The following is a 13,612-nucleotide window of genomic DNA, read 5'->3' on the forward strand; positions in this document are numbered from 1 at the left end:
GAATTAGGAATCTTTATTTCTATCGAAATTTACCATACTATCTTACACACAGCAACGTAATCCAGCATCACAACTCAAACACCCAATCTAACCAACTCTTATATACATACAGACACTCTCTCCTGTGTTATTCTCAGAGTTCATCATCAGTCTGATTTGATCATCTAATCATTCATCTGGATTGTTTCACTGTCAGTTGCATTTCCATAAAAAAAACTAAAAAACATGTAAGCTTCTGTTTTTTGTCACTCAATTACAGTCTATTTCACTATCAGAAGCATTTAATTTAATAATATATATTTTCAGTACACCCTACACCCTCCACACTACACCCTACACACTATACACTACACCCTACACACTGGGAGAGGGAACATCTGTACATCCAACATCTCAGTGAAAACACACCACTATCCAACTGCATCATGTTCTGATCCGTCATCTTTGAGCCTTTGGTGTTCAGTGTGATCTCCCTTAGACTAGTTTACACAGGGTCACTGAAGAGTCATACCTAAGCCAAAACCCAAACCCTGGGTAGAGCGGCTCAGTGAATGTGGAGTGGAATGTGTGCAGGAGGGTCCGTGTGTCAGAGGAGACGCTGTAGAAGGACAGAGTGCCGGCCGGCCAGTCCAGATACACTCCTACTCTGTGGGAGCCAGAGGAGGAGACAGGTATGACAGTGTTCTTATTATTGTGCCAGGCGGAGTAACTGTCATCAGAGCACCACAGACTCCAAGACTTGTCATTGAATCCCAACCTACAGTCATTACCCCATCCTCTCCTGCTGATTCCTTTATATGTCACTCCTATACCAGCCTCTCTCCCACTCATCTCTACCTCCCAGTAACGGCGCCCAGTCAGACCCTCTCGACACAGCATCTGTGCATAGCGCTCAAATCTCTCTGGGTGATCAGGATACGGCTGCTCCTCTCTCCCCCATGTCACCTTTCTGTTCTCCTCAGACAGAGAGAGGAGTCTGTGTGCTGTGTTTGGGTCCAGTGTGAGCTCACAGGCATCTGATTGAGAGGGCAAAAATAATCCTCAAATCAATACAATTGAATAAATTCCAATATTCACAATGTGATCTTGTTATGGCAACATTCATTTTTTCATAAAATATTACTTATTAATTTAAAATGTTTTACAAGGGATACAACTAATTTACTAATATTTTAGATTTACAGATGAATACAATACTGGTGCTCTGTTTGAACTCTGCTGTACTCTGGTTCTTGAGTAATATCACAGTCCTATTCTCTACAGCGATGGTGACTTACATTTGATCAGCCCAGGTTTGAGCCTGCACTCTCCAACATGGTCCACACTATATCAAACACAGAAGAACACACAGAGGTTGAATGACACACTCACAATCAAGAGGAAAATAGATACAGTGCATTAATCTGATTGATACGTCCAGCCACATATTCAGCCTTTACCTGAGTGTCTGTAGTTTACAGAGCGGATCTTTCTGTACAGCAGAGAGCAGCGCCAGTCCTGAGTCTCCTGGGTGATTGTAGCTGAGGTCCAGCTCTCTCAGGTGGGAGGGATTAGACCTCAGAGCTGAAGCCAGAGAAACACAGCCTTCCTCTGGGACTCCACAGCCTGACAACCTGGGGAAATAGTGTCACTCCATCTGATATCAAGAATCTGATTATTCCTCTCTAATGTACATGTGCAGCTTTAAATCCTCTTCATTTGCCAGTTGAAAGACCACATGTGAATGAGGAATACAAATAAATACATGCAGACAAACGATCACAGAGCGTGCAGACAGAGCAGCCCCCCCTCCCACCTCACACACACACACACACACACACACACACACACACACAGACACACACACTATAGTAATTGATTGGAAGATAATGTACATTGTCTGTCTCAATTATTGACCCTTTCAGTGCAAGTATCATTGATTCCATAGAATGATAATGTAACATACACTTAGGAATTATGTGTCTGACAACAACAATAGTCTCAGACCTCACCTCAGTGTCTGTAGTTGACAGTGTGGACTCCCCAGTCCAGCACAGAGCAGCTTCACCCCCCCGTCACCTAGATCATTATTACTGAGGTCCACCTCTCTCAGGTGGCAGGAGTCTGAGCTGAGAGCTGAGGCCAACGCTTCACAGCATCTCTCTGTGAGGTGACATCCATTCAGCCTGAATGAGGAATACAAATAAATACATGCAGCCAAACGATCACTGTGGTGCGTTATGATAAGAATTCATGATTCAAGCCAATCGCAGGCAGGTTTGTAGTCATTGTTTTTCTAAGTGTGGTAGATTTGCTAGTTATTGGGTTAGTGAATTATTGTGCAGCCCCATTAGCTGATGTAAGACCAGATTGTTCAGGAATTGAGGAGAGTAACGGTATTCAGAGAGTGCCCCCCCCCCTTCACACACACACACACATACACTCTTTGAAATTCTGCCTTTAATGATAAATAGAGCTGAATATGATGTAATTATAAGCTGTACAATAAATGATTGTTGCATTGTGTGCCTTATTCCCATGCTCCCTCCTTGATAGTGTGAGGGGAGACAGATTTCTCATCTGTCATTTATGATATTCTTATAATCAATATAGCAAAACAACAATCTATTTTAATCAGTATGACCATGTCATGATGATTATATTTTTTCAGTCATACACTGTTCATTGATTCCTTCATGATCAGTATTGGACTCGTTTATGATTCTATGTAGTAACGGTACGAATCAAGACAGCCAGTCAGGTTGACAGCGGTAATATCTGTCCCCTGGGTCATATCTGTTGGTGGGGATGTGCTGAGTCAGCTGCAAGGCCATCCTGACCTAAAGGTCGGCCTCTTGTTATTGAACTGTGAATGTGTTGCTGTCCCTCTGAAATGGTTTCTCAAAAACATATTATCTAAGAAAGGTAAGACAGTATCCTTCATCGATTTTTTTTAAATTATGAAGACCGCTCATCATGGTAAAATAAATGCACGCACGGGATGATGGTCTGGGAGCTGACAAATGAAAAACGTGGAATACAAATAAAGTGGTAGGACTAGTGTTGTCACAGTGAAGAGTTTAGGAAATGATTGGAAGATCATGTAAATGTTCTGTCTCCGTCATTGATATTTGCAGTGCAAGTATCATTGACAATGTAACACACTTAGGACTGATGTGTCTGACAACAAATAAATACATGAAGCCAAACGATCACTGTGGCACAAGAATTTATGAGTGAGAGTTATAGTTCCTCTCAACAGGGGAGCAATTAACCATGGATACATTTGTAGTCACTAGATTTCTACGTCTGGTATCATGTATTTGATAGCTATTGGGTTAGTGCAGTATTATGCAGTCTCATAAGCTGATCTAAGGCCAGGTGGATCAGGATTTGAGGAAGACAAACATATTCAGATATTGAAGACAGAGCAGCCCCCCTCCCACCACACACATACACACACACACACACACACACACACACACACACACACACACACACACACACACACACACACACATTACATAGTAATTGATTGGAAGATAATATCCTTTGTCTGTCTCAATTATTGAGCCTTTCTGTGCAAGTATCATTGATTCCATAGAATGATAATGTAACAGACACTTAGGAATGATGTGTCTGGCAACAAGAATAGTCTGAGACCTCACCTCAGTGTCTGTAGTTGACAGTGTGGACTCCCCAGTCCAGCAGAGAGCACCTTCACCCCCCCGTCACCTAGATCATTATTACTGAGGTCCAGCTCTCTCAGGTGGCAGGAGTCTGAGCTGAGAGCTGAGGCCAACGCTTCACAGCATCTCTCTGTGAGGTCACATCCATTCAGCCTGAATGAGGAATACAAATAAATACATGAAGCCAAACGATCATTGTCGTTTGGCTTCATGTAACAGGGGAGCAAGCAACCATGGATACATTTGTAGTCACTGGATTTCTACGTCTGGTATAATGTATTTGCTAGCTATTGGGTTAGTGCAGTATTATGTGAGCTGATCTAAGGCCAGGTGGGTCAGGAATTGAGGATGGAAACATATTCACTGGGTGCAGACAGAGCAGCCCCCCCTGCCACCACACGCACGCACACACACACACACACGCGCACACACGCACACACACACACACACACACACACACACACGCGCACACACGCACACACACACACACACACACGCACGCACACACACGCACACACGCGCACACACGCACACACACACACACACACACACACACATTATATCAGAATTGATTGGAAGATAATGTACATTGTCTGTCTCAATTATTGACCATTTCTGTGCAAGTATCATTGATTCCATAGAATGATAATGTAACAGACACTTAGGAATGATGTGTCTGACAACAAGAATAGTCTCAGACCTCACCTCAGTGTCTGTAGTTGACAGTGTGGACTCCCCAGTCCAGCAGATCTCACGGTATTGCGTCGATAAAGATGTCTGGAATGCCGGAGCCGATGTCCAGAAGTTGTCGTCGGCTGTACGATATGGACGCTAAACTGTTTTTAGCGAGAATACTTGAAATAAACACGCAAATAACCACTAATTCAGCGAGACAGCGGGCTTCGCGATGTATGCGCGCCGCCATCTTGGTACACGCCCTCCCTGCGTGATTGGTGGATTTGGTAGCAGGCTAGGTTGAGTCGCTCAGACGCTGCCTTTTGATTGGTCGATTCGCACGTCCGTCTTCTTCGCTACACGTGTTGTCGGTATTGACAAATGGGGGGGGGGGGACTCCGGGTCAGACCAGAGGTGGAGGTTTGTGCATCGATGTGAACAAGACGTGTTCATAATGCACATATCCTTAGGTTTTTCTTTTAATACTACTGTTAATACACTGTACGTACTGTACATACCTGGGCGGCAGGTAGCCTGGAGGTTAAAGAGGCCGGCCAGCAATCGGAAGGTTGCTGGTTCGATCCCCGCTCCAGGAGGGATCTGGATGTGAGTTGGTGACTGGAGGGTTGCTGGCAGCATATCCAGGTCCCTACCACTGCCGTTGTGCCCTTGAGCAAGGCACTTAACCCCGAATTGCTCCAGGGGCGCTGACTTGGCTGACCCTGTGCCCAGAGCCCAGTGCTCTGTTCTCCCTGGGGGGGTGTGCACGTGTGTTGTCTCGGAGGGGGGGTGTGCAGTGCGTGTGTGTTGTCTCGGGGGGGGTGTGTGCAAAAAGACCCATTCCAACAATTGATGTGAATTGATTGCATGGCAAATAAACAGACTTTCTTTCTTTCTTTCTTTCTACCTGTTTATACTGTTCATACGGCGTTCCATGTTTATTCTGCTATTTACTCTAATGTTACTGTTCATACATATATACTGCTAGACTGCATTGCCCATACAGCTCATATGCTGCTACACTGTTCATACTGCATTCTATTTATTCTGGTTATAATGTTCCTGCTAATTCATATACTGCTTATACTGCACTACTTATACTATACTGCACTACAAGACTGCTCATATACTGAACTACCTGTATATACTGTTCACACTGCACTTTTCTGCTAACTACATTTCGTTGTCTCTGTACTTGTACTCTGCACAATGACAATAAAGTTGACTCTAATCTAAACTACAACAGGCCTTATGGGGAGTGAAGTCTAAACTACAACAGGCCTCATGGGTAGTGAAGTCTAAACTACAACAGGCCTTATGGGTATTGAAGTCTAAACTATGACAGGCCTTATGGGTAGTGAAGTCTAAACTACAACAGGCCTTATGGGTAGTAAAGTCTAAACTACGACAGGGCTTATGGGTAGTGAAGTCTCAACTACGACAGGCCTTATGGGTAGTGAAGTCTAAACTACAGCAGGCCTTATGGGTAGTGAAGTCTGAACTACAACAGAACTTATGGGTAGTGAAGTCTAAACTACAGCAGGTCTTATGGGTAGTAAAGTCTAAACTACAGCAGGTCTTATGGGTAGTAAAGTCTAAACTACAACAGGCCTTATGGGTAGTGAAGTCTAAACTACAGCAGGCCTTATGGGTAGTGAAGTCTAAACTACAGCAGGCCTTATGGGTAGTGAAGTCTAAACTACTTCAGGCCTTATGGGGAGTGAAGTCTAAACTACGACAGGCCTTATGGGTAGTGAAGTCTTAACTACAACAGGCCTTATGGGTAGTGAAGTCTAAACTACAGCAGGCCTTATGGGTAGTGAAGTCTGAACTACAGCAGGCCATATGGGTAGTGAAGTCTAAACTACAACAGGCCTTATGGGTAGTGAATTCTAAACTACAGCAGGTCTTATGGGTAGTAAAGTCTAAACTACAGCAGGTCTTATGGGTAGTAAAGTCTAAACTACAACAGGCCTTATGGGTAGTGAAGTCTAAACTACAGCAGGCCTTATGGGTAGTGAAGTCTAAACTACAACAGGCCTTATGGGTAGTGAAGTCTAAACTACTTCAGGCCTTATGGGGAGTGAAGTCTAAACTACGACAGGCCTTATGGGTAGTGAAGTCTAAACTACAACAGGCCTTATGGGTAGTGAAGTCTAAACTACAGCAGGTCTTATGGGTAGTAAAGTCTAAACTACAGCAGGTCTTATGGGTAGTAAAGTCTAAACTACAACAGGCCTTATGGGTAGTGAAGTCTAAACTGCAGCAGGCCTTATGGGTAGTGAAGTCTAAACTACTTCAGGCCTTATGGGGAGTGAAGTCTAAACTACGACAGGCCTTATGGGTAGTGAAGTCTAAACTACAACAGGACTTATGGGTAGTGAAGTCTAAACTACAGCAGGTCTTATGGGTAGTAAAGTCTAAACTACAGCAGGTCTTATGGGTAGTGAAGTCTAAACTACAACAGGCCTTATGGGTAGTGAAGTCTAAACTACAGCAGGCCTTATGGGTAGTGAAGTGTAAACTAAGCATTTCAATCAGGCTTTAGACCAGTAGACAGGACTATTTCAGCGACATTCTTTATAATCAATGATATTGTCTGTGCCCTTGATAAAAAGCAGCATTGTGCTGCCTTGTTTAATGATCTATCAAAAGCTTTTGATCCAGTGGATCATTCACTGTTAGTGAGTCGACTGTCTTTAATAGATTTGGATCAGAACGCTTGTCAGTGGTTCCTGAACTACCTCACAAATATAAGTCAGTGTGTCGTTGCTGACAATGTTCATTCACAACCGCTAGAGACCGTAATCTAAAATATTCACTATCAAGCAGGTAGTTACAACAAAAAAGGCATTACTGTTACAAGTTTCAAGTTTATTGCATCCCATACACAAGTGCAGGGAGTACAATTCTTAGGCTTGATTCCATGACAATGCAGCATACAAAATACACATAATACAAATAAGCAGTAGTGCAATGACAAGACAATAAGTGACACAAGTACGAGACAAGTGAGACATGTTGGAGACACGTAAGACAATAGCAGTGTGATTGACTGTAGCTAGTTCATACAGTAGCAGTGTGATTGACTGTAGCTAGTTTATACAGTAGCAGTGTGATTGACTGTAGCTAGTTCATACAGTAGCAGTGTGATTGACTGTAGCTAGTTTATACAGTAGCAGTGTGATTGACTGTAGCTAGTTCATACAGTAGCAGAGTGATTGACTGTAGCTAGTTTATACAGTTGCAGTGTCATTGACTGTAGCTAGTTTATACAGTTGCACTGTGATTGACTGTAGCTAGTTCATACAGTTGCATTGGGACTGTAGCTAGTTCATACAGTAGCAGAGTGATTGACTGTAGCTAGTTTATACAGTAGCAGTGTGATTGACTGTAGCGAGTTCATACAGTAGCAGTGTGATTGACCGTAGCGAGTTCATACAGTATTCATGTGATTGTATATAGTTCTAGCGACAGTCAGTCAAACTGCTACTGTATGAAATAGCTAAAATCGCTAGTTAATATAGTGTATCATTGGGAATGTAGCTAGTTTATACAGTAGCAGTGTGATTGACTGTAGCGAGTTCATACAGTAGCAGTGTGATTGACTGTAGCTAGTTCATACAGTAGCAGTGTGATTGACTGTAGCTAGTTTATACAGTAGCAGTGTGATTGACTGAAGCTACTTCATACAGTAGCAGTGTGATTGACTGTATTTAGTTGATATAGTAGCATTGGGGCTGTAGCTAATTCATACAGTAGCAGTGTGATTGACTGTAGTGAGTTCATACAGTAGCAGTGTGATTGACTGTAGCTAGTTCATATAGTAACATTGTGATTGACTGTAGCTAGTTAATATAGTGTATCATTGGGACTGTAGCTAGTTCATACAGTAGCAGTGTGATTGACTGTAGCTAGTTCATACAGTAGCAGTGTGATTGACTGTAGCTAATTTATAAAGTAACATTGTGATTGATTGTAGCTAGTTCATACAGTAGAAGTGTGATTGACTGTAGCTAGTTCATACAGTAGCAGTGTGATTGACTGTAGCTAGTTCATACAGTAGCAGTGTGATTGACTGTAGCTAGTTTATACAGTAGCAGTGTGATTGACTGTAGCGAGTTCATACAGTAGCAGTGTGATTGACTGTAGCGAGTTCATACAGTAGCAGTGTGATTGACCGTAGCGAGTTCATACAGTAGTCATGTGATTGTAGATAGTTCTAGCGACAGTCAGTAAAACTGCTACTGTATGAAATAGCTAAAGTCGCTAGTTAATATAGTGTATCATTGGGACTGTAGGTAGTTCATACAGTAGCAGTGTGATTGACTGTAGCTAGTTCATACAGTAGCATTGGGAATGTAGCTAGTTTATACTGTAGCAGTGTGATTGACTGTAGCTAGTTCATACAGTAGCAGTGTGATTGACTGCAGCTAGTTAATATAGTGTATCATTGGGACTGTAGGTAGTTCATACAGTAGCAGTGTGATTGACTGTAGCTAGTTCATACAGTAGGAGTGTGATTGACTGGAGCTAGTTCATACAGTAGCAGTGTGATTGACTGTAGCTAGTTCATACAGTAGAAGTGTGATTGACTGTAGCTAGTTCATACAGTAGCAGTGTGATTGACTGTAGCTAGTTCATTCAGTAGCAGTGTGATTGACTGTAGCTAGTTCATACAGTAGAAGTGTGATTGTAGATAGTTCTAGCAACAGTCAGTCACACTGCAACTGTATGAACTAGCTACTGTCGCTAGTTAATATAGTGTATCATTGGGACTGTATCTAGTTCATACAGTAGCAGTGTGATTGACTGTAGCTAGTTCATACAGTAGCATTGGGAATGTAGCTAGTTTATACTGTAGCAGTGTGATTGACTGTAGCGAGTTCATACAGTAGCAGTGTGATTGACCGTAGCGAGTTCATACAGTAGTCATGTGATTGTAGATAGTTCTAGCGACAGTCAGTCAAACTGCTACTGTATGAAATAGCTAAAGTCGCTAGTTAATATAGTGTATCATTGGGACTGTAGCTAGTTTATACAGTAGCAGTGCGATTGACTGTAGCTAGTTTATACAGTAGCAGTGTGATTGACTTTCGCTAGTTTATACAGTAGCAGTGTGATTGACTGTAGCTAGTTTATACAGTAGCAGTGTGATTGACTGCAGCTAGTTAATATAGTGTATCATTGGGACTGTAGCTAGTTCATACAGTAGGAGTGTGATTGACTGGAGCTAGTTCATACAGTAGCAGTGTGATTGACTGTAGCTAGTTCATACAGTAGAAGTGTGATTGACTGTAGCTAGTTCATACAGTAGCAGTGTGATTGACTGTAGCTAGTTCATACAGTAGAAGTGTGATTGACTGTAGCTAGTTCATACAGTAGTCACGTGATTGTAGATAGTTCTAGCAACAGTCAGTCACACTGCAACTGTATGAACTAGCTACTGTCGCTAGTTAATATAGTGTATCATTGGGACTGTATCTAGTTCATACAGTAGCAGTGTGATTGACTGTAGCTAGTTCATACAGTAGCATTGGGAATGTAGCTAGTTCATACTGTAGCAGTGTGATTGACTGTAGCTAGTTCATACAGTAGCAGTGTGATTGACTGAAGCTAGTTTATACAGTAGCAGTGTGATTGACTGTAGCTAGTTCATACAGTAGTCATATCATTGTAGATAGTTCTAACAACAGTCAGTCACACTGCTACTGTATGAACTAGCTACTGTCGCTAGTTCATATGGTGTATCTTTGGGACTGTAGCTAGTTCATACAGTAGCATTGTGATTGACTGTAGCTAGTTCATACAATAGCAGTGTGGTTGACTGTAACTAGTTCATACAGTAGCAGTGTGATTGACTGAAGCTAGTTCATACAGTAGCATTGTGAATGACTGTAGCTAGTTCATACAGTAGCAGTGTGATTGACTGTAGCTAGTTCATATAGTGTAGCATTGGGACTGTAGCTATTTCATACAGTAGCATTGCGATTGACTGTAGCTAGTTTATACAGTAGCAGTGTGATTGACTGTAGCTTGTTTATACAGTAGCAGTGTGATTGACTGCAGCTAGTTAATATAGTGTATCATTGGGACTGTAGCTAGTTCATACAGTAGGAGTGTGATTGACTGGAGCTAGTTCATACAGTAGCAGTGTGATTGACTGTAGCTAGTTCATACAGTAGCAGTGTGATTGACTGTAGCTAGTTCATACAGTAGAAGTGTGATTGACTGTAGCTAGTTCATACAGTAGTCACGTGATTGTAGATAGTTCTAGCAACAGTCAGTCACACTGCAACTGTATGAAATAGCTACAGTCGCTAGTTAATATAGTGTATCATTGGGACTGTAGCTAGTTCATACAGTAGCAGTGTGATTGACTGTAGCTAATTCATACAGTAGCAGTGTGATTGACTGTAGCTAGTTCATATAGTGTAGCATTGGGACTGTAGCTATTTCATACAGTAGCAGTGTGATTGACTGTAGCTAGTTCATACAGTAGCAGTGTGATTGACTGCAGCTAGTTAATATAGTGTATCATTGGGACTGTAGCTAGTTCATACAGTAGGAGTGTGATTGACTGGAGCTAGTTCATACAGTAGCAGTGTGATTGACTGTAGCTAGTTCATACAGTAGAAGTGTGATTGACTGTAGCTAGTTCATACAGTAGCAGTGTGATTGACTGTAGCTAGTTCATACAGTAGAAGTGTGATTGACTGTAGCTAGTTCATACAGTAGTCACGTGATTGTAGATAGTTCTAGCAACAGTCAGTCACACTGCAACTGTATGAACTAGCTACTGTCGCTAGTTAATATAGTGTATCATTGGGACTGTATCTAGTTCATACAGTAGCAGTGTGATTGACTGTAGCTAGTTCATACAGTAGCATTGGGAATGTAGCTAGTTTATACTGTAGCAGTGTGATTGACTGTAGGTAGTTCATACAGTAGCAGTGTGATTGACTGAAGCTAGTTTATACAGTAGCAGTGTGATTGACTGTAGCTAGTTCATACAGTAGTCATATCATTGTAGATAGCTCTAGCAACAGTCAGTCACACTGCTACTGTATGAACTAGCTACTGTCGCTAGTTCATATGGTGTATCTTTGGGACTGTAGCTAGTTCATACAGTAGCATTGTGATTGACTGTAGCTAGTTCATACAATAGCAGTGTGGTTGACTGTAACTAGTTCATACAGTAGCAGTGTGATTGACTGAAGCTAGTTCATACAGTAGCAGTGTGATTGACTGTATTTAGTTGATATAGTAGCATTGGGGCTGTAGCTAATTCATACAGTAGCAGTGTGATTGACTGTAGCTAGTTCATACAGTAGCATTGTGAATGACTGTAGCTAGTTCATACAGTAGCAGTGTGATTGACTGTAGCTAGTTCATACAGTAGTCATGTAATTGTAGCTAGTTCTAGCAATAGTCAGTCACATTGCTACTGTATGAAATAGCTACAGTCGCTAGTTAATATAGTGTATCATTGGGACTGTAGCTAGTTGATACAGTAGCAGTGTGGTTGACTGTAGCTAGTTCATACAGTAGCAGTGTGATTGACTGTAGCTAATTCATACAGTAGCAGTGTGATTGACTGTAGCTAGTTCATATAGTGTAGCATTGGGACTGTAGCTATTTCATACAGTAGCAGTGCGATTGACTGTAGCTAGTTCATACAGTAGCAGTGTGATTGACTGTAGCTTGTTTATACAGTAGCAGTGTGATTGACTGCAGCTAGTTAATATAGTGTATCATTGGGACTGTAGCTAGTTCATACAGTAGGAGTGTGATTGACTGGAGCTAGTTCATACAGTAGCAGTGTGATTGACTGTAGCTAGTTCATACAGTAGCAGTGTGATTGACTGTAGCTAGTTCATACAGTAGAAGTGTGATTGACTGTAGCTAGTTCATACAGTAGTCACGTGATTGTAGATAGTTCTAGCAACAGTCAGTCACACTGCAACTGTATGAAATAGCTACAGTCGCTAGTTAATATAGTGTATCATTGGGACTGTAGCTAGTTCATACAGTAGCAGTGTGATTGACTGTAGCTAATTCATACAGTAGCAGTGTGATTGACTGTAGCTAGTTCATATAGTGTAGCATTGGGACTGTAGCTATTTCATACAGTAGCAGTGTGATTGAATGTAGCTAGTTCATACAGTAGCAGTGTGATTGACTATAGCTAGTTAATACAGTAGCAGTGTGATTGACTGTAGCTAGTTCATACAGTAGCAGTGTGATTGACTGTAGCTAGTTAATACAGTAGCAGTGTGATTGACTGTAGCTAGCTCATACAGTAGCATTGTGATTGACTGTAGCTAGTTCATATAGTGTAGCATTGGGACTATAGCTAGTTCATACAGTACCAGTGTGATTGACTGTAGCTAGTTAATGTAGTGTATCATTGGTACTGTAGCTAGTTCATACAGTAGCAGTGTGATTGACTGTAGCTAGTTAATATAGTGTATCATTGGGACAGTAGCTAGTTCATAAAGTAGCAGTGTGATTGACTGTAGCTAGTTAATGTAGTGTATCATTGGTACTGTAGCTAGTTCATACAGTAGCAGTGTGATTGATCGTAGCTAGTTCATACAGTAGCAGTGTGATTGACTGTAGCTAGTTCATACAGTAGCAGTGTGATTGACTGTAGCTAGTTCATACAGTAGTCATATCATTGTAGATAGTTCTAGCAACAGTCAGTCACATTGCTAATGTATGAGCTAGCTACTGTCGCTAGTTCATATAGTGTATCAATGGGACTGTAGCTAGTTCATACAGTAGCAGTGTGATTGATTGTAGCTAGTTCATTCAGTAGCATTGGGACTGTAGATAGTTCATACAGTAACAGTGTGATTGACTGTAGCTAGTTCATACAGTAGCAGTGTGATTGACTGTAGCTAGTTCATACAGTAGCAGTGTGATTGACTGTAGCTAGTTCATGAAGTAGTCATGTGATTGTAGATAGTTCTAGCAACAGTCAGTCACACTGCTACTGTATGAACTAGCTACTGTCGCTAGTTCATATGGTGTATCATTGGGACTGTAGCTAGTTCATACAGTAGCATTGGGACTGTAGCTAGTTAATACAGTAGCAGTGTGATTGACTGTATTAGTTCATACAGTAGCAGTGTGATTGACTGTAGCTAGTTAATACAGTAGCAGTGTGATTGACTGTAGCTAGCTCATACAGTAGCATTGTGATTGACTGTAGCTAGTTCATATAGTTTAGCATTGGGACTATAACTAGTTCATACAGTAGCAGT

General features: G+C 41.6%; 1 protein-coding gene across 1 annotated transcript in view; it reads right to left on the reverse strand.

Annotated features, from left to right (window-relative positions):
• Positions 1–365: 365 nt before the first annotated feature.
• The window catches only part of LOC310823896 (uncharacterized protein), a 427,663-nt gene continuing 414,416 nt past the window's right edge, over positions 366–13,612 (reverse strand). The window contains exon 18 of the mRNA XM_083696835.1: positions 366–1,016. Within this exon, the coding sequence (XP_083552961.1) occupies positions 475–1,016 (542 nt within the window). The 3' untranslated portion in view covers positions 366–474. The remainder of the gene's footprint in view (positions 1,017–13,612) is intronic.

Source organism: Argentina silus (assembly GCF_951799395.1).
Source record: "Argentina silus genome assembly, chromosome: Y".
Lineage (NCBI taxonomy): Eukaryota > Metazoa > Chordata > Actinopteri > Argentiniformes > Argentinidae > Argentina > Argentina silus.